General features: G+C 36.9%; 1 protein-coding gene and 1 long non-coding RNA gene across 4 annotated transcripts in view; one reads left to right on the top strand and one right to left on the bottom strand.

The window, feature by feature from the left end:
- Positions 1–22,052, top strand: part of vstm2a (V-set and transmembrane domain containing 2A) — a 29,105-nt gene extending 7,053 nt beyond the window's left edge. Inside the window, exons 3-5 of the mRNA XM_077623728.1 lie at positions 12,327–12,377; positions 13,610–13,946; positions 19,338–22,052. Coding sequence (XP_077479854.1) covers positions 12,327–12,377; positions 13,610–13,946; positions 19,338–19,414 — 465 coding nt within the window. The 3' untranslated portion in view covers positions 19,415–22,052. The remainder of the gene's footprint in view (positions 1–12,326; positions 12,378–13,609; positions 13,947–19,337) is intronic.
- The window catches only part of LOC144091430 (uncharacterized), a 202,581-nt gene that overhangs the window by 87,070 nt on the left and 87,828 nt on the right, over positions 1–27,683 (bottom strand). For all 3 annotated transcript variants that reach the window (XR_013305700.1, XR_013305701.1, XR_013305702.1), the window contains exons 9-10: positions 6,307–6,338; positions 2,961–3,002 (exon numbers count right to left, since the gene is read on the bottom strand). This is a non-coding gene — a long non-coding RNA (uncharacterized LOC144091430). The remainder of the gene's footprint in view (positions 1–2,960; positions 3,003–6,306; positions 6,339–27,683) is intronic.

The following is a 27,683-nucleotide window of genomic DNA, read 5'->3' as shown; positions in this document are numbered from 1 at the left end:
TAATTGACTATTTCCTTAAAGGTGCACTGGAGCTTTTTGGCCAAAATACACCTGAATCTCACAACACCATTTATTTTCCAGGCAAGTTAGTAAATCGAGCCTGCGTAACAATAAAGCATCAGTGAATCCATTAAATATTGTAACCTTGCTATCTACCAAGCACTTTCGCTGCTGCCCAAGTGCAGCTTCCTCCAGTGCGTAAACTAACATAATGCCACCTAGAGTCTCGATGTACTATGTATCATTCTAGTAACTACTGCCATCAGCTTTATACGTAGCCCCCACACAGGTCGGTAATGATTGTAATGGTTTCCAAATGGGTTGCGGTGAACATGAGCTCGCTGCAGGATATCTTGCTTGCATTTTGGTGGACGCACACTCGGAAACACACACTGACAGGTGCTTGCTGTTCTCATTTCTCTAACGGACGGCTAGAAGCTCACTGTCTGGTTCAGCTACATTCATCCTTCACAGAAGCTTTTGTCCTGGTAAAATCAATGACAGCTACTGATGATGCTTGCTGCAAGTGGAAATTTGTGTTTCTTTTTCATTTGATTTAATTTAGAAACTTTGGTATTGGTGATGTGAGATCATTGTGTATGTATGTATGTATATATATATATATATATATATATATATATATATATATATATATATATATATATAATTATAGTTTAAAACTATAGTGCTTATCATTTGCTAATGTAGTGTTTCTGGATCATCTCATAGTTTAGATTCATAGTGCAATCATTGCAAAGTAGTAATGTAATCTTCCAATATATTACTCTAATAATTATCTTATTTCGGATGACTGCCAATTGTAGAAAGATATTTTTCTAGCAGGCCTCGGTCTTGCCACTGATATCACCTTGGGCTTGGTTAAAGGTTTTTCTACTGATTGATTGAGTATATGTGTGTGCAGATTGTCAATTTGATCAGTGCGATTGGTCTTTCTCTCTTGTGTCCAACAGATCACCGGTCTCACTACATTGCCTCAACTTTATTGCCTATTCACGATGGCTTAATGCTCCACTTTAATTCCGTAGGCTGTAAAAACAAAGGATCTGTTCTTGCCATTGCAAATCTCTGAGAAAACTATGACATGAGTGTAGTGCAGTGGACATAGAAACTGACTTCCTTCCGCACAAATTGCGGTGGCTTCTATGAAGATAACATAGCAATCTACTATATATTGAAGAGGCGGGAAATGAGCCCGCAAAAAAATGGGTTACAGTTCGACACAGTGGGATCAAAGCTCGACAAGCTGCAACATGTCACATCAAGAACCAGTTATCAAACATCTCTTTTTGAAGAGTTCAGAGTGAAAATCAATGCAATAACGGTGTTTGGACATTGTTGGTGCAATAATAATTATCCGTAGAATAAAGGCTATGAATTACATATGTGGCCATTCATAAAGAAATAATCCCATTTGCATTGAATTAACTTTTTGTATTCGGATCATAATCTCTCTTTTATATTTGGATTTTGAAGGGGCAGGCTTGGTTGGGCAGAGACCACTTGACCCGTGTTGATTGTCTTCATGTTATTGTGGATGAAAATGATGGTGGAGATAGGAGAAAAAAGATGAACAGATGGAAAAAACATATGGTACTTGTGATGCAATAAGAGTACTTGAAGCCTCTAGGGAAATATGGGAAGATTCATAGATGCATATAAAAATAATTCTCATTTACTTTGCCGTGAAAATCAACATAGCCTTTCTTATTAGACTGACAATGCCGCGAACACGGAGTTCACATGGAGCAGGGACTTGATTCATTTAAGCAAGATGGTATTACTTCCTGTTTATGACTCTGTAACAGCTGGGACACATCTATTTGTCTTATTGTTAAATTATTCATGTTTAAAGCTGACCATTAGAGAACTCGATCTGTGGTGACCCTCCAGCAGCGGGTGATTGTCTTAGTTTAGTTATCGTATTGAAAGTATAATTAAAGCCATGTATTATAAAAACGATAATTTCTTGCAAGCATCAAAGTTGTTGTGGCTCTTAAATGCAATCAACTACATACAAAAAAAACATTGTAAAACAACGAAAATACCACTGCATACTAACGTTATCCTGATTGGTCACCTTATAAAAGAAAAACGCTTAAATCAGTGTGTGCTGAATATTGACTTATCTCTCAATTACTCATTAATAGTCCATAGTGTATATTTAGCTGCATGGTCAAGCAAGTATGGAGTCTAAAGAGATAGAATGTTATCGGTTTAACCTTACATTTCCTCAGAGAAGAGTGCCTTTGAGTGAAAAATGGAACAATTGAATGCGCCTTGAATGGCATTCTCCATTGCAACCACTATTTTCACATTTTAATTGGTTCATTATGTTGGAAATGTGTTCCAGTAAAAAGCCTTAATTGCTTTTTTTAATTGATGTATTATAAACTAAATTTTAAAAAAGACTTGACAATACTCTCACAGGTCCATAACTATTGAAATTGTATGTACAATAAAATTAGATTATGTAAGTCACTGCGCAGTTAAAACCGATGGCGTAGTCGAAAGCAAGATTCCGGATAAAGGAAGTATGAATCAATGAAAAGCAGTACCCGAAACCTGTTGTCTTTATCGTTTAACGAGTTGCAATACCAAATTGAAAGTGGGTCAGAAGAGGGAGCAAGTCCAATGAATCAACACAACACAGGGCAAGTGGTTAAGACAGAAAAAAGAAGAGAACGCTGGCACGGAAGCCTCTTGGGCTCCATGAACATCGTATCTCGAGCGCCTACTAAATCATTTAGCAACTGAAAATATTAAAACTGTTATATTCTTTTGACGACTCTGGGGCTAAGAACGCAGACTAAAGACTTGTTGTTTTTGTACCGATGTCATTGTTAATAACTTTTATGCATCTTGTAATACATCAGTTGTCACTTCGTCAAAGCAGTCTTCAGTAAAATGTTTTGGTCAGAATAATAGAATAGGCTACTTACAGTTTGATCCACTTCTTCTACGTCCTCAATCCACTCAGCTCACTGGATGGGGAAAAATAGAGGCTTTTAGGAAAGGGTTTGTATATATATAATTAGGTGCCAAGGTTAATTAAAATTAAACCACCTTAAGCCAAACCACTTTTGAGCTCTGACATTTTACCTTTCTCTAGCATTTTATGACACAACATTCCCTATCCATTTTCTCTTCTTTTTACCCATGGTTCCACTTTTACTCAGGGGTATATTGTCAAGTCTGCATTCTATCCTATTGTACTTGACAGAGGTTAAACCATTGTGACATGTAAGGGATCAGAAACGCATAGTCGCCCAAGTAGAAGTAGATCCAATGCTAGATAAGACCATTTGGGAGATGTGATTCCATCTCTGCTGCCACTGTCAGTCCTGACATTGCTGTAATACTGTCAACTAAAAGGAAAGTTAATCCAATTCAGTGTCATGATACAAGTTGTCAAATCCACAGGACTCCTTTTCATACTGAAGTAGAAGCTCCTTCAAATACTTATATTACTGTTTTGAGAAAATGCATGTCTACTGGAATAACAGACCAGTCACATTTCACTGCTTTTTTGATTAATGTGATTAGCAAAGCCTAGACAGCATTTTATCATTATAAGACGAGTTTTTATTATATGCGGTTAGAAGTTTTATGAGTACTGGTAGTAATATTAATTTCTTAATATCAAATCTGTCTTGTTGGGTCCCCCATTAAAAAGTCATAACATTTTTTTGCTTTTTTTTTTTAAGCAGAGCTCATGAAGCAGCTTATAATTGACTGTAGGGCCTTCATGGTGATTGACTGATTTGAAATTGCATATTAACATTTAAACAGACAGACACAGGAGAAAAACACTTGGTTATGTCTAGGCTTTTCAAATTAAGAGGAAAAAAAATTGGCATCCTCCTAAAAGAGATTCATAGTGTACCATAAATGCCTATAGAACACAAAATCGCTAAGGCAATACAGTGATTACTGCTTTATAGAGCAATATGGTAATTATTGCTTTGGCACATATCATACAGCATGATCTTCCACTTATCTACAGTTGGGTCTTGAGGGCAGCAGCATGGGCAGTGCAGCCAAGCTCCCCCTTTCATTGGCCGCTTTCTTCTTACTGGTCTCACTGTTATTGCTCATAAGAGCATTTAAGTCCTCATGTATGTAGAACAATAGAGTCACCAGCATGAGTGCTCTGAAAGCAACGGGATGCTAGCTTCTCATGCTCCGGGGTAAGCCCTAATGAACAGATGCCTTGGCACCTCTTACTGGGACAACTCCAGAATTGTGCATTGAAGCCAACCAACTATTTCTTGCTTGAAACAGTTCAACCTTGTGCTCATATAGACTACCTTCCTGCTGGCAAGTTTTTGTCCGTCAGAGGATATACAATGATAGAAACTTGACGTCCTCTCTTAAGTGCTGCAGTGATCAAGCAATTCATTCATTTTCAGCTTATCTCCACAAGGGTCATGAGAATGCTGGAGCCTATCCCAGCCAACTACGGCACCAGGCAGGAGATACCCTGTATTGGTGGCCAGCCAATCGCAGGGCACAATGGCTCACAGCGAAGCACAGTGTTCAACCAGCATACACCCAGGGAGAAGATGCAAACTCCATGCAGGGAGATCAGAACCCACCTGGGTTTGAACTTTCAATCTCTGAACTGTGAGGCTGAGGCACTAACCACCACCCTCGTCAAATAACTATAGTCTCGCTTCTCATTTAGGATATGACAGGAAAATACTAGGTTAGAAATCTGAATCAAAGATTATTGGAAACAGTTGCTCAATGTCCAAATTATATATCGGAACATAAGATGGCTTTACAACATATGAAGGGCAAAAGGAATTTCCTTTAGATTGTAAATGGCAGCTGGCCCCTGCCCAAGATGATTTGTTGGCCCATAATGCTTTGCCCGAGGAGGTCAGATCTAATATAGTGGACTTTTATAGGCAATCGTGATTAACTTTCTTGATAACCTGCACTTTTCTTATTCATCATATCATGTAATTAAATGCTGGTTTGAAATTGCATTTTGTCATCTTAAAAAATGACCGTTTAACCATTTTTGGTTATATAAACTATAATATAACTATATGTACTAATACAAGGGAAATAACTGAAAGAAACGAGGAGACAAACTCTGATGGCCATCCATGATGACTTTCTAAACAATTAATCCTATTTTTTTTCCAAAATGAATATCTAGAAAATTCAAGTATTCACCCTTCAAGCCACTTCTCCTCACAAGGGTTGCGATGGGGGTGCTGGAGCCTATCCCATTTAACTATGCAAACTTCACATGACAAAAACAAAACCAAGAACGGAACCCTTGATATTAGAACCACTCTGTCAGTGTACAGCCTCTATAGTATATTGTGAATATTAAAATACTTATAATCACAGATTTTTTTAAGGTAGTCCATAGGCTACTGTAGGTTTCAGTACTAAATTGCCTGTAAAGTTTAATCCTTCCCCGATGCTATCCATGAACGGATGAAACACGTTTTGAAGGTGCAATACAAACACGAATAACACATCTGATTATTAAGGTGCTTGGGAATAAGATTTCCAAAATGACTAAGTCATTCTCCAATGAGTCTTCTTGATGATGGACGTCTCAAAGAGAATGCTACATACACTTGTCATAATAACTCATGAGATAACTTGCAGTTCGCGATAATTAATTAAACCACCTAATCCCCCCCAGTTGATGGCATCAACATGAATAAAACAAATTAGTCATGTGGATGCATCAACTTTGGATTTGCCAGCTTTATTTTGTTGAATTGAATGATAAATGTCACACGCGGACTAATTTTCTAGGGTAATGAAGCAGAAGGAATACTGCGAAAATTTGACAAGTAGCAATGATCATATGTGCTTGCTGTGTCCTATTTTGATTTCCCCAATGAAAGGCAAAATTGAGCTACGCCAGGAATGCGCCTTGATCTGTCAACACTCAAATTCTAACGTAAACAGAAAGTAGGGGAGGAAACTGTTGATCAAGCCAATTTCCCAAAAAATAAAAGAAATAACTATGCCTTATACGTAGTTCCATTTAGAGGTGTTTAATTCAGTTGTAATGCTATTTAAAGAAAATGACCGGCATGAGAAAATGCAATAACAAACTGTGGGCTTGTTTAAAATGTCATAAGGCAGCAAAGAGTTTGGTTTATTAAGCGCGGCAGAATAATTTTTAACCTCACAAAATTCGAGTTAGTCATCATTTGGAAGGATTTCTTTCTGTTCATTTAAAGGCCCGTGTCCTTTCACGTGGTCAATGAGGTAAAAGATTGTGTCAAAATGAAGAAGAAAGATTGTTACCTTTTGGTTCTTTGGTCCTTTCTCCAGATGAGCTGGAACACATTAAAGGATATGATTAGATAAAAGTGCTGTCAGTGCGGAGGTTTTGGATTTCATCAGCAAAAAACAACAACAACAAAAAGAGAGAATAATTGACGATGGGATTTGAAATATGGAAAGTCTCCGAAAATTATACCCCATTCGGTTCCTGGACGCTGATAGACATTTTTATTATTCGGATTTCAAGAAATTTTCCATTCACAATGATCAAATACTTCAAAAGAATCAGTTCCCAAGTCAAAATGTCCCCATGGACTGTAACACAAAAAGAAGTCTGTGTATCTGCGTGTTTTTCCCGTGTGTAGATACACAGAAAAAATGAGACCCTACTCAGCCTCCTACATCCAGGGATAATAGACTTGTCACAGTGTTTTGACTCACGTTATTGATTCCAACATTAATTGCTTTTTGGCCCGCTGGCTGGATAGAAGTCCAAAAATATTAAATGCAATGTATTGTTGCACTAGAGGAATCATAACAGTGATCATACAGTGATATGGATGCGTGTTATGAGTGCCCGTCATTGTTAAATCAATTGGGATCAACCCAAAACATATCAAATTGAGCAAAGCACCTGTGTCCATTTTCTATTTGAAATTCTGATGTGTTATTTTATGAGTTTCTCACGCTTTCTTTTGTATTCAGGGGCTTTTCAAAGCAAGGTGAAATTGTTAGAGGTCAAGAGAAAATATCCTGTGATCATGGTCTTGGTTCTTCAATCATGGTCTTTCTTTCTTTTTTTTCATGTGGAGTTGAAAATTCCTTTGCTTTCATTCCATCACATTTTTACAAAACAACTCTGTAATGAAAAAGACTGATATTTAAAATATGAATATTTCTTGCCACATGACTGTGGCAAAAATGGGTTTCTCAAACTGGATTGTAATGCTGTCTAACAATAATTATTTAATTAATAAGGCAGAAAACATGTCCCAATAAGGCCTTGGTTATAGAATCTGGTTAAGAAGACAGATCAGATGTTCCCTTTCATTTCAAGTCAGACATGAATAAACACAAACCAAGGTCAGCTGTTTAGTCGATGTAAGCAGATTGCTATTGAAAATATTGCATGTATGCTGAACTGAATATCCTTCTACAAAACTAAAAGCATGGGAGACCTTCAATTTGTTGATCCAACTAACAAACAAATTAAACAAAAAAAAATTACATTCGACACGTACAAAAAATTAATTAAAAAACTTCCATCGCCTTCCTTCTTTCGTACTTGTCAACTTCCAATATTTCTACATGTATCATAGGACTGTAATGTTCTTAGTTATTGTAGCTCTAGATGTAGTACATTTAAGATGTAATATATGTTTGCGTTTGTGTTGTCGGTTTTCTCAGCTGAGCGGCTGTCAGACTTTTCATCAGTGAGACTATTAATACTTAAGATTTTTTTTCTCCCTTTCATTAAAAGCAAGTGTTTTCCATGTTTTCAAAAAGCAATTTAAATCTAGACTTGTTAGATTATAGCAGAAACTTTCAGTGTATGTTCTTTTTGGATAAGCATGGGTTTCATTTGGCTGCGCCATCCTCCATCAGACCAAAAACATCAGTTCAGGTTAATTAGAGTCTCATGCTTGCCTGCAGGTATGAATATTAACGTGTCTGTCGTCGTGGGCGTACGTCTGGCCAGACTACCCTTTTTTTCACTGTCAGTGGGGAAAACATTCTGTTCCCCATCATGTGCGTTCATGCAAGAATGGATGAATAGAAGGAAATTGGGCCAATTTACATTATTGTTATACTGCAATTAACCTGGTGCATGTGGGTGACTTTTTTCCGCTTTCTCCAGCAAAACAACATCAAAATTGATCAGAATTATTGAATACATATTCCATTTGTCTTACCTTTTAACCGTTTTAATACTGTGCAATGGCACACACGTGGCTAGTTTTTAGGTTTGGCTATGTTTGCTGCATCCATCGGAATTACAGGTTTATGTAAAAATCGACAAGTGAAATTGGGCAGCTTTTGAAAATATGTTTTTTTGTTTGTGTGTGGCTCAAGCCATGCGTTTTTTTTCCGACAGCCCTTGAGCGATGAGCATTCCAAATGACTATTGGTCATGAAATTGATACCCTTGACTGTTCACCCATTATATTCAATTGGAAGATTAGGTTGCCACAGACTAAAAATTCATCATGAAATCAAACAACGAAGACAAGTACATATTCAGTAGTCATTTTTGTCTTTAGTATCACTTATCTGGCTGTTGGGGTACCACCATCGCACCCTATATTGACCAGCCCCCCCACTGCTTCTAATTGAAAAGAATATTTATAGCTTGCCATAGATTCATGTATGATTTCAAAGCCCTTTTTTTAAGATGCTGCTCTTTTATTTTACCTGCCTCAGGGTTCTCTTGAACAGTCTTGCTATTGCATAATAGATTATAGTGAGATGACTACAGCCATGTGTGGCACTTTGAATAGCCTCTCCTAAAATTTGCATCACCTGCAACATCGCTTCCCAACCAGTGATATGCATATGCCTAGGGAAACATTTAAAAAAAATTCCAGGCTGATGAGTAAGTTTTCTCAGTCATTTCATCAGGGCGTCAATACAATGCTGTGTTCCCTACCAATAGGTTCCCCAGGGAGACAATAACTCGTGGCACAGTCGCACCAAAATCAAAACAGCAGAATACCTGCAGGATATTATGGATAAGCCACTAAGAAACACAGAAAAATAGCAGGAAGACCTGCTGGGAAGTCCTGGTAAATAAATCAATGAAGCCAGCCCGTTTCCAGAGATACCAGAGCAGCAAACGCCTGGAAGGTATCTGGGATGTTTCAGTAAAATTGTATATAAAGCTGCATAGTGTAACAATGCGACAAACCTTTTGTTTTTGTGACCTCTACTTTACATTTTCGGCAGTTAAAGTTTCCAACATTTGGAGAGCTTCTGAAAAAGTGTACTCAATCTTCCCCATTTTAATACCTTGAAATGGCACCTCTTTGTCCTTATTAGACATTCCAATTGTACAGAATTTCAATTTCACTCAGTGCCTCTCATTTCAATCAGTATTCTTCTAAGAAGGAATTTACCTCCCTCACCTCATTTTCTACCTTGCCGTTTCACCTTTGTGTCTCCCTAGAAATTGATTAGGCAGTCAGGAACAAAATTATAGCACCAAATCTATTATGGCTTTTCATTTGTTCAGGGTATTTTCTTTCTTGCTCATCATTACCTTTCCTAAGCTTGTCACTATCCATCCTTAGAGATTGACATCCATTCTTTCTCTTTCTATGTTCTTTGGAACCTATTTTGGATAGAGTGACAAAAGGAGGGCATAGACAGCAGACAAAATCCAGGTTGTCTTCAGTTCAAAGTGGTGCTAAACATGTATTTAGCATGGGAGGGAATACTTTTTTTAACCTTATTTTTTATATATATTCAAGTTTGATCTATAACCAGGTATAGATAAGATCCCTACTGGGATTGAACCCTCGATCTCAGAACTGTGAGGCAGACATAAAAACCATTCTACTAGTGTGCCACCAGTTTACGGTCTACTACTTTAGAATTGATATTCAACTACAAATCTATACTCATTTTATCTGCTCTCTCAAGTAAGATTAATATTGAAACTCATATCACCCACTGAATGAAGAATTTGCAGTCACTGTCGGCTTTAAATGATGAGCTTCTATATGACTCGCTTTAAAAAAAAAAAAAACACCAACGATCCCATTAATAGCCCTCTTATCTCTTATCCTCTCCTTCAGACTGGGACATATTTACTGATGTTTTAGCCTTGTCTGCCACAGACATAAATAGTCAAAAGCTGTATTGGCGTTTGACTTGTGCAATAATAAAGCTGCCAAGTAAAGTGCCCTGTTAAAAAATACAAGAAAACAGAAAAGCTGTATTTCAAAAGCTGAATGTGGATTGGTTAAAATATAGTTTAGAACTGAAAATTAGAACTGAAATTCACAGCCATAGGCATGTGTGGTACTGCAGAACGACACCAATCCTCAGAAGTCATGATTTAATTACGTGAAAAGCAGCTCACTTAGGATAAATACAAACTAAAATCTCGGTGTGGTTTTATGAGTCTCGTAATTTTCAACATAATTCATTGCCGATATTGTTGAGTGAAGCATCTGCTTGCATTGGCAGTCTGCGCATGCATACGCAAGGTCATATTCCCATGGTATGGAAATAAAAGTGAGTTGGAACTGATGAGTCATTAGGCATCTCTGACAAGTGCTCAATTGGATTAAATTTTATAAGTAAATTATCAAAGGGCATTTGACTTAAAGTTGTATTTATTGTCTATGCAAAGTAAATTAAACTACTCCCATTGCAAGTCATAAAAAAGATAAAATCACTATACATAGGTTAGGATTATTCATCAAACAGTTAAATCTGATTGGAAAATGGAAAACTATTATTCGAGACATGTTTGAGTCATGCTTAGAACATCATAAAATTAATCGTGACCTATTTTGTTCTTAAATTCCTATATTCTACTTGTCAGGGTAAAATTCCCTCCCCACCGGATAAAGTAATTCAACTATTTCATGTATTTACATGCACAATTGAAGGCTTTACATGTAATTAACATATCCCTTGTCATAAACCAATGGCCTGTGAAGGGGATTAGTGTTTGCATGTGAAAGGAACTCCTGTCAACTGTGGACTGTAATTAGGGTTAACAACTAAGCTCAGACCCAAAAACATCTTAACGCAGGAGTCAGTGAGCACTGTAATTAGGCATCTCTTTACAGTTCACTACAACTCTGATTAATGTTTTTGATAATGTTGCACTTCTCATTCCCTACTTCTTTGACAAAAGAAAGGTGTTTTTGCTGCCATTTCTGTATGGAATAATCCAATATCTTCTTGCAGCTATTTTTGACTAAGGCATGCATAAAACATAGAGAAGTGTGATATAAAACTAATAGGGGAAATGGGTACACTTTAGAGGTAAATAGACATAACTCACCATGCTCTATCATAAAATATGTTTTCGATGAGTACAAGTATGATAATTACTAATGATTATCATGACTCTAGTATGTTAGAATTCCTTGAGGGAAGGGGAAAAATATTCTACCTAAACACTACAACAAATTGAAAATGTTTTTCCCCCTATGCTTTTAACGTTATGCTTTAGGGAGCAAATATATATATTTGGAAATAAATTGCATCATAAAACATCTTTCAAACACAGGTAAGCAGGTATATCACTTCTCCTTCAGTAAAATACTCTAACTTTATCCTTCTCAGGTGACAAATATCGACTGCACAGCAAGCCCATAAAACTGCTGTGAAGTTTGTAAAGGGAGAGGCAGAAATTAATGACATGAAACAGTCGAATACTACGGCAGAGAGCAATGAATTATGCTTCCCCATTAAAGACATCTATTCAATACAATAGAGTATGTCAGGTCCATCTGTGAAATCAAGATGTAAGAGTCACGCTACATGCGGATAGAGAAAGCGGGATCCAACAGTAATTCTGCTCATTAATCACCTGTCTATAGAGGATCCTCAAGAGAGAGGAGCTGGTTTCTCCATGCTAATTACAGCAGTTGAAGGAGTGCTCTTTGCAGCAAATGCTCATAAGTAGCCACCTTATCCTTGTCCTGCCCTTCTCTTTTCATCTCAGTCAAGGAAGGCATTAGATCCTCCATGCCTCCCTTCACCACTCAAGCTTGTTATACTTCACATCTTTTTTTTTAATTTGTCATTGATATTTAGTGCTGGATATCCAATTAACTAACTAATAATAAAGTACTTATGCGGGGATGGTTGATTTTGTCTATGCTTAGGTGGAACTGTGCATGTACTAATTTTTATCTTTTATTATCATCATGAGCTTTACTGGAACTGCAGATACTGATCATTAGACATGCTACTGTGTTGTGCAGAATTCTGTCTTAAATGTCCCTGCAATGTGAATAAGATGTCTGTTTGTATGGATTTGACTTGTTTACAATCCTAATAGTCACTATCTTTGTTCACAGATGGAGATAACACCAGAGCCTCATCCTGACGACGAGGGGACAAAAATAAGTGTAAGTTTAAAACCATTTAACGCATGCTAATATAATTTATTGTTATCTAATGATATTAACTGTAATTGCATGTTGAGAAAGAATGAGATGTGTTGTAACATTCCAATCGTACTAGTAATTTACTATTAGCCATGCATTGTGCATGTTATCACAGCCAACTCACTGATAATCTAAAACCAAAAACTTTTGTGCTGCAAAGGCAGTCTGTTTGACCTCTTAATTAAAGGTTCATTACACAAAAAGATAATCAGTGTGGCAAATAAACCAAACTGGCAAAATCAACATTTGGGAGGCAATTACCAACACATAAATGGTAATAAACCCAAACCACCAAACGATAAACAGAAAACAACAATGAAAGCAAAACCTCAGCTCAATTTCGACAACAGCGCTAATTGCCTGGACTGAATAGCATTAGTTGGTGGAACAATGACCTCTGTCAAATTAGACCATGTGCGTGTGTGCATGTGATGTACTGAAGTGGCCTCAAGTACAGGCACAGCAACAACAAGCAAAGCACAACCAAAGTATTCAAACATTTAAAAAATAGAGGGAGATGGAGAATGCATTAAATGAAAAGAAATACTGGAGCAACTATCCACATTTCCAATCAGTCACTACATTAGCACCATTTAAAAATTCTGATAGTTTCTCTCGAGGACAACCACAGAAAATCAGAAATATATTTTCAGAAACCATGCCAAATAAGTTATTTTCTTATTCAAACTTTATCTTACAACATTCCATCTATGTAGGTTGGACTTTATGACAAAAAGTAAATATGAAAGATCCAGCTTTAACTAACTCTAACTCAAGTTAGTTAGCAGCATGCATGCTGGGAAACAACAGCTACAATTTATAATATCCTCCAAGAAGCACAGATGCCGGCACGCATGCAGAGATCACACAATAGCTACTGATTTCCCAACATCTTCTTCCTAAGGAGCTAATCAGTAAAATGTAGAGCCAGGGTATTATTAGAATCAAATGCGTTCAATTCAGTCACTCATACCCCAGTTACTAACACACCCTTTCCCCCACTTGGATGTATACTCGTTGCCTCTCGACCTACAAAATTTTCTACAGAAAGAGCACATCAGAATGCCAGTGTTTCATTGAAATATGCAGCAGTCCTCTTTTAGTCCAATTGATTTTAAAGTGTATTAAAAATTAAACTTTGTACTATGTGTTCCAGTACAATGACAACTGTTTTCATCTGGTTCATCTTACAGACAGTCAAAGTGCAGGGCAACGATATCTCCCACAAACTACAGATCTCCAGAGTCAGCAAGACCGATGAGGGCTTGTACGAGTGCCGCGTGACACAAGCCAACTATGGCGAGATTGTGGATTACAAAGCCCAAGCTTGGCTGAGGGTCAACGCCTCTGCCCGAGCAAGACGTCCATTGCAGCCCCCCAAGAAAAGCTCCCCACTGCACTTGACAGACAAGAAACCAAGAAAGTCCACCTCATCTTTGGGCCAAGACAACATGAGTTCAGACCAGAGAGTGGACTCCTCGTCCACCTCCCACACATCATCCAATACGGATAAACACAACTCCAGCTCAGGTATCTAGTAATTGAATACTATGTGTAGTGTATTATGTATTTTTTTTTAAGAAGGAACGACTAAAAAGCAGCTGTGACAGGTAGTTTATGTTAGCTTAGGCTATTAGGACCTCAATTTAAGATCCTGAGAGCCTAATGATTATTAAATTAGTCAGATAAGCACATTCCAAAAATGTCAGTATTGCGGTGGGCACATTGCATTGCCGTGGAACAAAAGAGACATTGTTCAGGCCCAAAAGAAACTACCATTTCGTCGTAAAACAAGTAAAATTCACAATACCATTTATTGCCAAAAATGTAATTAAAGATGCTTATCATTTTGCCAGTCTGCAATTATGTCAAGCAAATGACAAAGCAATTGTGACATTTCCTTAAAGTGTAAGGATGGTAGTGAGCTTAACGGCCTACACCAGATAGACCAATGATAAAAATGCACAAAATCAATTGAGGCATTTCCATAATGCTTCCACAGGAAGAAAATCAACATTTTTATTAGTTCAATTGACTTCATTTCCCAAATCCCTCTGCCAGGCATGAGGGGGAATCTGCCTATAGAGAAACAGTAATAGCGCCAAGCCACAGTGAGTCTTGATCAGGCTGAGGGGATAGTGTGCATAGGTGCACAAAATAAGAACAAAGGGACCTCTGTGTGGTTGTGTGGTCTGATTAATGCATGCCTCGCGCTTCAGTCAGGGAGAACAAAATGTCTACATTCGAAGGGTTTTCTACCTTAAATCATCCAAATCAAGTCAGAATGTTATATATATATATATATATATATATATATATATATATATATATGTGTGTATATATATATGTGTATATATATATATATATGTATATATATATATATATGTGTATATATATATATATGTGTGTATATATATATATATATATATATATATGTGTATATATATATATATATATATATATATATATATATATATATATATATATATATATAAGCACTCCAGGTTGAATGTCTTCTCCATCTTATCGAAGGCTTTAAGCTATGCTGTAGGAACATATAATTGTGCCTATGAAGTATATTACTGGTGACATAAACCCGTGTGTGGAGGTGAAGCAAGACCGCTCGAGAGTTACAGCCCTAAAAATATTTCCTTCAGTTAAAGTAACAAACAACTTCAGCCTTCTGCATCAAATTCCAATGAACAAACTGTCCTCATGAGTCTTGAATCTGAGGCAATGTGCCTCCATTTTGGCCACAAATGTAAATTCACTTTCTCAGAATTGTAAGTGGCACAAAAGCAATCTGTTGCAAGGTAGACACAAGGTAGATACTTGAACTTGTAAGCAACTGAATAGCCACTGTCTAGACCAGATGGTGACGATCCTGAAGATAGGACACGCCAAACCATAGTGATTAAAAAGAGGAGCATAATTATTCATCCGGATTATTACATCTCTCAATTTAGAATGTAATTTTTGTCTCTTCATTCCTCTAGTGTGTAGTTTAGGGTGTCGTCTGTCTTTCGCCCGAAGTCGGCTGGGATAGGCTCCAGCAACCCCCACAACCCTTTTGAGGATGCATGGTATGGAAATCGAATGAACAAATGTTATTAAATCTTTCTCCATTTTTTCATCTATTGGCACAAAATTATAAATGGGTTTGTACTGACTATGTAAACCTTACTCGACTGTGTATGTTGTGACAGAAAGAAATGAAACTAACTGAAACTGCCAAGGCAGTTCAAATAACTCCTATATAATAATACATCCCCATCAGGGAGAGACAACTGCAGTAAATTGAATTACAGAATTTAGTGGTTATTCTCACGACAATGAATTTTAACACAATTAAACAGAATACAGTTGTGGGGGGCAAAAAGAGAAAGATATTTATCACATTTATCGAAACAAATTGTGACAGTGGCTGACTTTAACCTCGCATATGCTACACAGTGCAGAGTAATATCAAGATTTTATTTAATAACTTTTAGCATATATTTGTTATGTAGTGCAGTTTAACAGACTGTTAACTGTTCATAAGTAGAGAAAAGTAAGTTTGGTCTTATTCAGAATGAGATAAAATAGAGGCACCATTAAAAAAATAAAAAAACTGATTATTACAATATATTGTAGGCAATATATTTCCCTAATTTATACCCAACACTGAACATTCAAGCCTGACTGAAGTTTACTGCTGTCAAAATGCTGGGTAGAAATGTAGTTTAATATTCATACTTATTTTCACATTTCATGGACAAATAAAAGCAGTATTGCTTTTAACGGTTAGTTTTGTTGTAGGATTTGTCTTTTTTCAGCTGGTCAAAGTAGAGCAGCCATTGTACTGTTATAGTCTACATTTTATCCTCGGGAGATTAAATTCTCATTACCTCCATATTTTTCATTTCTCACCCTATCAAACTAATTTCAGTCATAATTTTTCTGGCCCACCTTTAAATGCCAATCATTTCCCCAGCGGTCAGGCAGTTCAAACATTAAGTCAGTCACGCTCGGGGCTCAGATCACCTCCTGCACCCGAAGCAAAACACAGATTATTACTGAATGAAGGAGAAAAAAGTTCAATAAATCCCAGAGCTGTCAGAGATTATCAGACTGCAACATTATGCTGACAACTATGTTGCAGTGTGTCTTATGCACTGCGTTTTGACACTGATAAATATGTCTCTGTGGATTTCACACCTATGGCAGCAGTGTGCACCTTAACTAACAAGAAGAGAAGTGTGAATGTTACAGTTTGTATCCTAGCACTGCTTCGGTTTTAGCAGGTGGGCACCAGATCATGAACTGCTGGCGATGACAACGATTCATTCATTCATTGTCCAAACCGTTTAGCCTCACAAGGGGTGGGGTGCTGGAGCCTATCCAAACTGACTACGAGCAGGACTTCCTGCAATCGCAGAACACAAGTAAAAAACACACGCAAGACTCGCGAGAACATGCAAACTCCACACCTGCGGTGGAACCCTCGACCCCAGAACTGTGAAGCCAATGCATAACCCACTCTTCCAGCAAACCGCCCGCAATGATGATCAAACTGGGAAAAATGCAAGCTTCCTCTTCTGTGTCTGGAAGCGGTAGAGAATTTCTAATGACAGCAGGCGAAATTTGTTCAGGGCTTTCCCCCACCATTGTAAACTGTTGTCTTAACTGATGTTATACTCCATCCCTCCTCCTTTCTTTCCAAATCTCAGAGGTGACCACATTAGATGGAAACCTTTTATATTTATCCACTGATGGTCAGAGGAGATATCTAGCTAGTATGCGGTTAGAAATGCCACAGCAGATATTTAAAGCTGCCCATTTTTGAATTTGTCTCATTCAATGCTGATTTAACATTTTATTTATATCTCAATATTTCCCTTTTTCATTATGACTCAGGGTAATTTTATGTATACAACAAACATAATATTTATATAATGCATTATGATGACATAATAATATTTCACATACATACATTTGTATTATTTATACTAGTTACACTGGTTTTGAAATGAATGATTTTTTTTATCACTACAAACCTGCAACTGTCTGTTGGATAAAGCCAAAGATGGCCCTGACAGGCAAACACTCAATTTTAATGATCATGGATGTTTTTGGATTCTGTGTAAGAGCAAGATGGGCCAATATAATTTGTAGGTATATCATAATTCTGTATTCACAATGAAGTGCAGTTTCTATTGCAAAAAGTCTCATGAGTACAATACATACAATTTCCCTTTTTAGCATAATTTTATTACTTGGCTCCTTTTATAATAGCTGCTTGCTTTGCCAGTCTTGGTGAGGTTACTACTTTTTTTTTATCTGCCACATTGGATTCAAGTTTGTGACATCTGTTAATCATTATCCTTGATGGTGAACTGTTGCAATAAGCCTTTTAATGAATCAATCTTGAATAGCAAGTGGAACTGTTCATTTCATTTCAATGGGAAAGCATTCAATCTCACAATAAAAGCCTTCCCTTGTCAAAACCCAACCATCTATCACAAAATGGAAAAGTACCATTTAGCCTACGGGTCTCATTGAAGTCTTCAGATGCACGTTTCCATCTAAAATTGGTATGCTTCCAACTACAAATGACTAAACAACCAATTTAGGAAGCAGCCAAAACACAGGCAAATGCCTTTTGCCAAACAGACAGACTTCAAACAAAGTAAACAGCACCCTTTACAACGGTCACCAGATAATGAAACAGTCAAAGAAACAAAATGGGCTTCAGCCAGCCCGGTATCATCTGGGTCAGATCAAGCTGGCTCTAACCTGGTCTGAGCTCCCTACGGATGTCTTGTTGAGTTGAGTCTTGATGCCTCACAGGCTTCAAATCAATATTTTGCAGTACAATCTCACTGAGCCAAAACATTCTGGCTAACTAACAATGTGGTGTTAGATTAAATGGAACAAAAATGAAAAATATCCCATATTTTCTAGCCAAGTACACGCAAATGCAGTTCTGAAAGAGAACCGCTCAATTTATTCAGAATCAAATTTGGGAGTTTTGAACATACATGTAACTAAATGAATGTACTAGAGCAGTGGACCCCAACAAGATGTCTTTTAAATCTCCACCCAGTGACACATCCAGTCCAGAAAATTGGCATTTAGAGCTATTTAGCGCTATATGATTTATATGAATGTCAGGCAAATGGTTGACAAGTCAATTCAAACATAAGATGCATTTTTTTTTGCACCCTGGCCATTGATGAATTGATCGTCATTATTTCCGTATCGGAATATTTCAGCGCTTGACATCCAAGTAAAGCCTAATTTCATGCACAAACAGTGCAACAACTAGAATTAAACTCAATAGTGATGCTTAAATCCAAGGCTGAAAATGGCAAAGAGGCTGCGGGCTACCCACATACGCATTTTATTTTTCATTATACCATGCTTTTAGTTTTTAAAGATGGTCCAAGGCTTTTATAAATAAATCATACATCAATTAATTATACTTGCTTCATCATAAACTAATTCATTAAGCTTAGTTTGTCTGCAATAAATTGAGGTTTTATATAATTTATGGAGACCTTCACTGTAAGAATTTGTTCCAAGCTGTATGAGGGTGAAAGGAATTCAACCAAGGTCCGTCATCTAGTGAAATTACATTGTTAAAATAATAGTCCTTTCATACGCTTAGACGCTGACATTGAACGCCATTGCAAAAAGATATGCTGAATATCGGCTTGCACACTTAGAAACTGTGTTGAATAAACCTGTGACTTTAGGATAATGTGGAAAAAAAACGTGTTACTATACTTCTAAAATGAGAGGAGGGGGTAAGTAGGAACCAGTACATGGAGTGTTAATCTGGTTTAAATTGAATTATTCATATGAAACGCCGAATGCTTTCTGTCTAGACCACATCGGTATCTATCTTTAAATTTAAAATTATATTTCTTCTTTCCACAGGTACAAGAATAACAGCCTGCTACCAACTGGTTGTCATCCTTCTGGCTTATGGTATGGTGAGGGAGAGCTTGTTATAAAATGGAGAGGCCATATGTATGAGGAACTGACTTGTTTGAAACCAGATCTCACTTTTTCTCTGTTTACTCTTAAAGTGAACATGAGATTTGCTTGTTTTATGTCCTCCTCCAACACTACCATGCAGACTTCACAGTATAGCTATTTCCCAGCCATTACTACTTCTGCACCAAGCACATTATTATTAGGCTTTACAAAAATAAATATCTGCCTCCTTAGAATCAGAAGGATTACCTTTTCTACAAAGGTCATCTTTACACAACCTAAGGTGCAATTCTCTTACGTGAAAATGGACTCCTGTTAGATAACTCACATGGAGGAATCACTTTCTTATTGTTTTGCTGTTCCAGGTTATGTGTTCATTTCTTAAAATGAACAAAGAAAAATAAGAATCTATATTTGTGTTATAAATATATATATGAAATTATATATTCATCAGTTTTATTTGAAACACCCAGAGTTGATGTTTGTGCCGTGTACATAGCTGACACCTGACGGCTCTTGCATTTCATTGTGAAGAGCCTCATTTACCGCTAAAAAAAGAAACAGAATTTCATTTTTGACTGTTAACATTAGACTTGGTTTATTTCATTTGTCTTTAAGCTGTCCAAATGATCTAGTGTGCATCCATTTACATTCTGTTTGTGATACAAATGTGCATGCTTGTGGATTAAGGCTTAAAGGAGAGGAGTGTACTACATTATTTGAACACGAGTCAGCACTTGAAGTTCAGTGTTGCAGTATTTCAGACTTAGCTTTATTTCAATGTGCTAGCTTTGTTGTGGAAAAAAAAATGTCCTTGTCATTTTTATTTGTATTGCACCCTCTGAATGAATAAAATGGATGTCACAATTCATAAAGAATCCCCAGTATGTGACTAATGAAGGATGAATTTAAAAAGAACAGAACTTTGTGTACGGAACATTTTTTTCATCAAATCTATATAAATTGTATGCTTACGTGTATATCACATTACAAATTCAATACAATAAAATACAATTTGAATACTTGGCCAATAGTTATGGTTGCAAACTTTCCATTGCAAAATTAAACGCTGGGTGAAATATGGCAAACCCTCATAAATATTTTCTATGTTTGGGAGGAGCAACTTATTCATTTGAAATGTAATAAGAAATAAAGATATGCGCATGGCATTTAAAGACTGAATGCTTTGACAATCTGACTGAAACATACTTTTTTTTTTTTTACCTCAGATAATTAAAAAAAAGAGCAAAAATTATTGCTTTACTTTCTATAGTCACAACTTTCTTTCTTTTTTTTTTTACAGTGATTCCTCATGAGAGTTGTGGATGAGTTAGAAATCTGTCCCAGTCCAATAGGCAATAAAGTGGTACACAGACAGATTTATAGTCAATTGCAGGGCACATCAAGGAGCAAAAAACAACAACAACCCTTTGCACTCACATTCACTTCAATGGACAATGTAGAGCTACCCATTGACTTTTACATTAAGAATCCACCAACCTCAACTACAATAAAAACTTTGTATAAAAGATGTGTGCTACATACAGCAGAAAAGAGCCACGCAACATACAGTTTGAGAGTTTAGACAATGTTAACAACTAAATTGACTAACAACATGAAGGCTTTCCCACCTCCTGTTTCTAGATCCCCACTTATATACTCCGACCAAGCACATAGAAAGACAAGAAAACCTCTGCTGAACAAAAGTCTGTTTAACAAAATATATTTAGAAGACTCATAGATGACCTAAAAACTTTGGATCTCTGAACAAATAATTTATTTAGGTGATCCCCAACCAAGTCACAACAATAGGCATGGCTTTTCATTCATTCCGTTCCACTTATCCTCACAAGGCTAACATGAGTACTGGAGTTTAAACCAGCAAACTATGGGTGGTAAGTGGGGTACACCCTACATTAACTACCAGCCAATCCTAGAGACTTTTTTGTAAAAACCATTATGAGCAATTACAATGTGTACTGAGTTACTGCATCTTTCTACCGAGATTGAAGTACACCACAACCACAGAAATAACATCAATCAAACTTTTCATGTAGCTGTAAATAAAATGTCAATAATAGCCAGGAGGAATTTTAGATCATCCATCCTTACCATAGTATTCTGTTCAGTATGACACTGTGTATTTCTCTCTCTTTCTCTCTCTCTCTCTTTTTTTTTTAAATTTCACTATCTGAATCTGGTTCAAGTGAAAACTGACTCAACCACCCCACATATAGCATTTTCTTCTGTTAAAACAATCCCAATGTTAATCGAATGTAAACTGTTTTAATAAGCGTCAATAGCCAGACAAGACAATATTTTTTCTTTTCTCTAGGTAAAATTTCATTTTCCTTTTATTGATAGTAAAGCGTCCAGGCCCTGTGGAAGCAAAGCCCAACCATCATAGACAAACCACAGTGGATATTTACAGACAAGTTGAATTTTTGATGGTGATGTGCTTTGCCTTTTATTCCCTACCCTTTCCAAACGTATTGTTGAGTGCTCCTTCCAAACACTTTTTTAAAACCTAAAATCTGTTGGCATAATTTTTTTTCTTCCCAGTTGTGGCTTCCTCTGTGGTGTCCTGCAATGCTGTTATGAACTGTACTGTAATTGTTAACATGGTGTGTCCAATAAAAACCTGAAAATGTGTAATTGGTTATGTAGTATCAATTTAACAAGAGTATGTTTGTGTCCTTGAGTAACTATATTTTAGATTTCAAATTTCATGACATATTTGTGCAGAAATCTAGGTTATTCTCAATGGCAACTGTATATGTTGGGTGTTGACAAAGCCCAGAGTCCTAAAGGTAGCAAAGTGACCTTAATGCACGGTTTGCAGTTGTAATGCTAAACTCTGATATATTTTCGAATGCCTTTGTTGTTTGAGCGATATGCAACAAAAGGTCACTAAAAACCTTAGAAAGTTTAAGAGAACAAGCGTATAGGACACAAATATATATATTTTTAGCTGGTTATTTTGAAGAACGTGTCTATTGAGCAAAACATTCACATAGTTGCGTATGTTTCAAATTGAAAAAATCACAATGGCAAAGAGCTGTGTCTCAAGCATGGTGATCTGCAGTACTGAAGCCTTGCCATCCTAGTACTGATCCTCTTCACCTTGTGACAATCTTTGAAGACTCAATTTTTATCAGGCCGCTCAGGTGTGATGATTACAGGGAGTCCAAAGATCAAGCCAAAGAACACACCTCATCGCTTGAGTGGTCACAGAAACAATGATCTGGATTTTTCTATAAACACACAGGATCTGTGCAAAAAGGCTAGAGAATGCTGAGGAAAGTACAGTCCTTTGGCATACGTAGGGGTCTTCCTGAACATTTTGTATTAACAGTGACAATACCAAATTTTCAGGAAGTGGTCTGTCGCGGAAGTTGCATCTCAACTGCGTACAGAGTAAATTGGGCAGGCTCGTAAGGAAGGCCAACATTGTTCTGAGGCGTCCCTCGAATTCATTTCAAGAGCATGCCAGAGATGAGAATGGATGATGGACATAACTGCCACTTAACGCAGGACACCATCAAAGTCCTTTGCAGCTGCTTCAATAATGGACTATTTCACCACAAATGCGATAAGAAAAGTAGTCATTCCTTTCTTCTTGTTCGTGTAAAATGTTCACTAGTATTGCTGTGCCTTAACTCTTGCTCTTTGAGATTTCTTTTCAATGAAATATCTTTGATAAATTTGATTAAATGTGAATGCTATTTGTCTTGGTCTGCCTTGCAGTGGGTTCTGCGGTACAGAAGCTAAATTATTCTTACTATCACTGCTGTTATGTCTTAAATAACAAGTGGAAAATGTTATACATAGTAGGGGAAATACAATTGATGCATTTTCTATTTCCTTACTATAATCAGTGGACAAAAAATGGCTATATTTTGTGATAGTCACACAATGCACAACATTATTCTTGTTTCTTAATGCTCAACATTTAATTAGACCACTAGCAATTTAGTTTAAGGCTATATACAGTGCAAATTATATAGTGTGTTCTTATCTGCTACACCTCTTGCGCCTACAAAGCAAAAGTTGAAATGCACTCTTAAAGAGAAGACCATAAACTTGATTCAGCACATTGGTTCAAAGACTGATAGTGTGTCAAGCCTTGTGATAGCATCAGAGACGGCTGCCCATCAAGAGCCTTCTCGCCTGAGAGCATGATGTGTGGGCACTGAAAGGCATGCATACCTCATCCCTCGAATTCCAAACAGCCCCGTTGTGTATTTTCATAGTTACTTTAGAATTACTATAGTGAGTAACTGGCAAAAAGTTCCTTTGGAATTGACTCAAACATAAGGAATTTACATGCACATATTAAGATTTGTTTTATGATTATTCAAAAAAGCAGTGGCGTTGATTTAATGTACTTGTTAAGATCCCCCCCCCCCGTGCTCCTTTAAAAGACATTTTTTTGCAGAAAATTGTTCACAGCTAATGATTCAGTTTTTCTCCATCCACTTGCTGTCCTGCAGTTGTGTGATTATCAAGTTATTGCAAAGTGCTTACAAATAATTGTTTTCTCACTTTTAATGTCACAATATTGAATAAGGATGTGCCATTGGAAATGAACAGGTTTAGCAATAATGGCTGTCACCCCCCTTGACAAATATCCAACCACAGGAGTCAGCTGGGATAGGCTCCAGCACCCCCCACGACCCTAATGACGAGAAAGCGGTTCAGAAAATGAGATGAGATTGAATGAGAAATAACCTATCGACACCGTAGGATTATGTGTCAAAGTAATATTTGGGTGGCATCCAATAATCTTGCTTTGCGTGGAAAAAAGAATAGGAAAAAACAGTCCCTATTACTGCTATGTAGGTAGCCTGCTTTATCAAATGACATGACATACCTGGAAGAGATAGTCAAGTGAAAAGGGGGATTTGAGGAGACACTAGGAGGAAATGGAAAGGAAAAAGGTGAAACGTGTAATGAGACAAGGAGGAAACAGGCAAAAGGAAGTGACGTGACCACAATAGTAAAATCTAATTCTAAAAGATACTGAAATATTTTATACTGATTGTTTCATGTTGCTGTCTTAATGTGCTGCTAATGATGTCATATAATGCGAGTCTAAAAGCCTGTATATCCAATTGTGGAATAGGGTTGCAATTTTATTTCCATGACTCACAAAATGCTAAAATCCCCAAAGAAATCTCAATAAAGGGTAAAACAACCTAAGGCAGTGAACTTTCGTTAAATTGCTAGTGTGTGTGTATAAATGTGCGCGTGCGCGTCTGCACAACCTGCATTATTTATTTGTACTCATTAAAAGGAATCAATCGAAGGGGCATTGATAAAAGGGTCTTTATTGGGCTTTCCAGAATCCATCACGATAATGTGCATGGTGATTTTCAAGCCCAGCTTGATTGTTTTGTTCCACAAAAGGACCGAATGAATGAGAATATGTTTGTGTGGACACATCAATGATAAGCATCCCTCAATGCTTTGGGATTTGGAAACCCTAAATGCACTGTAAGAAAAGTGTATTGGTTGTTCTGTCAAAAACAGTGTTTGTTTTCACTAACTGAGCATGACTCACAGCATGTCCATGTGATGACACAATGCTGGGTCTAAACCTTGAATTGGAAAAATAAGGATGTTTTTTGTTGTCATCAATTGCACACTTTCTCTAGGGTATTTCTCTACATTCTATACTAATCACTTTCATGAACGCATGCTACACAGGAAATTTGAGTAGCATTTTTTAGTTTAATTTAGTGTATAATAGTTATAGTACCACCAGCCATCCCTACTATTCATATTGTTTTATCGAAATGTCTGTGTGTGATAAGAATAGTTCACATCTTGGCACAAAACCTTTTGCCATCTGCTGGACTGCTGAACAAATACCTGGAGAGGAATTTCAATTTTAATTCCAAATACAATGCAAATCTAAATGAACAAAAGAATGGCTAGTCCAAAGAAGATTAAGGTTTTGGAATGCCCCGAAGCAATCTGTTGGTTGACTGGCAGAGGGCTGTTTATGAGAAACCCATTGCCAAGTTGGAATGGTTTTCTTGATGTTTTCTTGTTCGGATGATTCAGCATTTAGCGTAAATATGTGCAATACTTGCACGTGTGCTTTTAACATATTTGGTGAATAGATATGTGATTTTTGCAAGCTAGTGCACAGTGCATGTGTTCAAGATCTAGTCTTTTTATCATCCAATATCATTCTCACTTGTGTTCTGTTTGACTGTATTTACCACACTGAACTACTATTGATTCATGACACAAGTCTCACCGTTTGACCCCAAAGCCTGTCATGCAGCAAAGTGTTTATCTTTTTGGTCAGTGAAGTAGAAATGTGCTCTTTTTTCCAGTGTGGCTCCTGTATTGCTGTAATGTGATGGTCATGCTTATTCTGTTGTATTTTGTTTTTGTTTTTTCTAACGGAGCTCCCTAAAAGCACAGAAAAAAGACTACTAACTTTCATTACACAATGTTCACAACACTAAGTTTGGCTGTGTAAATGTCATTTTTGCCTACAGTAATTTAGTAATTAGAAAATGAGCAGAGAAAAACTAAGATACTTCAAAAAGCAGTGAACAGATTTAGTGCAGATGGAATTATTATTACTAATTGTATTACTTTGTCTCCTGTTTGGATGTTATATGCTATAGGGGAAAAACAGCAATTCATTAGTACTAGTTTGCTGTTCAATCTGGTTTTATCTAGCCTGTGAAACAACAGGTATTAAAGTTTCTGAGATAAAGGATGACATTTTGTAGGACGGTAAAGTGTTGAGAGTTGATTTAAGAGCTTAGATTAGACTCATTTACATAAGGACACTTGGGACAGAATCAATGCGGCACAGGGCTCTCGCCCTATTAAGGAAATAATGTTAGAGATGCTTATCTTTGATTATACAGTACTATGTTGTTTGATCAAACGAGCTAAAAACAAGGATGAGGCTCAGATGATTTTTAAGGGGAAAATCTTACATCTAGAGTTTTTCAATATCTGCAGATAACCAAAAGAAAGCTTTGAGATGTATGATATTGAGTGGAGTCATTTTAAGCCATAATATAGTAAATTACATTCCACAAGCACAGCCAAGTTTGACAACGGTGGAATGGTTGACTTCATGCATCAAATCTAGCTCACCGATTCCCATTTGCACATCTAGGAGAGTGTTCAGTCATTAAATTGTGCCGCCATGTTTCGTATGAACTGCATGGTGAAAGATGCAAAGCTGATGCAATTGCATTGAAATTTTTGCATAGCAATGTGTATCCATCCTATTGTTTTTGATTTGTTATTGATTTTGTGCACCATTAGGGAGCTGAATACATCATCTCTGAGGTAGTCACGCGCTTATTGCCTCTTTTTAATTGCTATGTTAAGATGGGGAGAAATGTGTAATAGTAAACCGGTACCCCAGGCCAATTTCAGAAAACGGAGAAAGTGAAACTGGCCAATTTTCAAAGTTCTCTGGCCACTGGGCTCTTATTTTATTTTATAAGTGAATTTTGCTATAGATGCACGCTATATTTTTGTATTTTATTTCCCATTGTGTGTCGTAATTAATGTGTCAATGGTGGTGGTCGGTAATGCTGTTATACTACTTTATTGATGACTTCAATGCCTCTTCATACTGTCCTTGTCAAGTTGGAATCACTACACATTCACAAAGACATGGTGGAATCATATTCATCTGCAATACAATTTGATATTATATCTCTCCCATCATCATAAATTATGGAAATCTGATTGCATTTGTGAGAACCAAGGCAGATTATGAGCATAGTAATTTAAGTCTGTTGCCAAGCACTGTTGTGACTAGACATCAGAAATGCTGAGGCTTTAACCACCACTGTTCCTGCACGAATTCGATAACATACATGAATGACATTAAACAAGCGCGATGATTGACATGCAGACTGAATTTATACTGCACATGTATTCAATTTATTTTGCCATCTATTCTCATTCATTTACATAAAGTGACATCCGTGGCATTCAAGTGGCTACTATTTGATAATTGTGTTTACATTTCCTGGACACCTGAGACAACCAGTGTATAACGATAGTGTAGGAGAGAAATACATGAGTGTCAACATCAGAAAAACCTCATGTTTCCTTAGAGAGTTGGTAAATTCCATGGCATAGTTTAGCATATGTACAGCATACATAGTCCATCTTATTTTTCATGCAGTGTGAACAGTCCAATCCTGATTTTTGTTTAGTTTTTCTCAAAACTAAAAATTTGCGATCAAACGACGCCTAAGCACTACTATGAAGGCGATCTATATGGAGTGT

Source organism: Stigmatopora argus, chromosome 17, assembly GCF_051989625.1.
Source record: "Stigmatopora argus isolate UIUO_Sarg chromosome 17, RoL_Sarg_1.0, whole genome shotgun sequence".
NCBI classification, from domain to species: Eukaryota; Metazoa; Chordata; class Actinopteri; order Syngnathiformes; family Syngnathidae; genus Stigmatopora; species Stigmatopora argus.
This window is presented reverse-complemented; position numbering and strand designations above follow the sequence as displayed.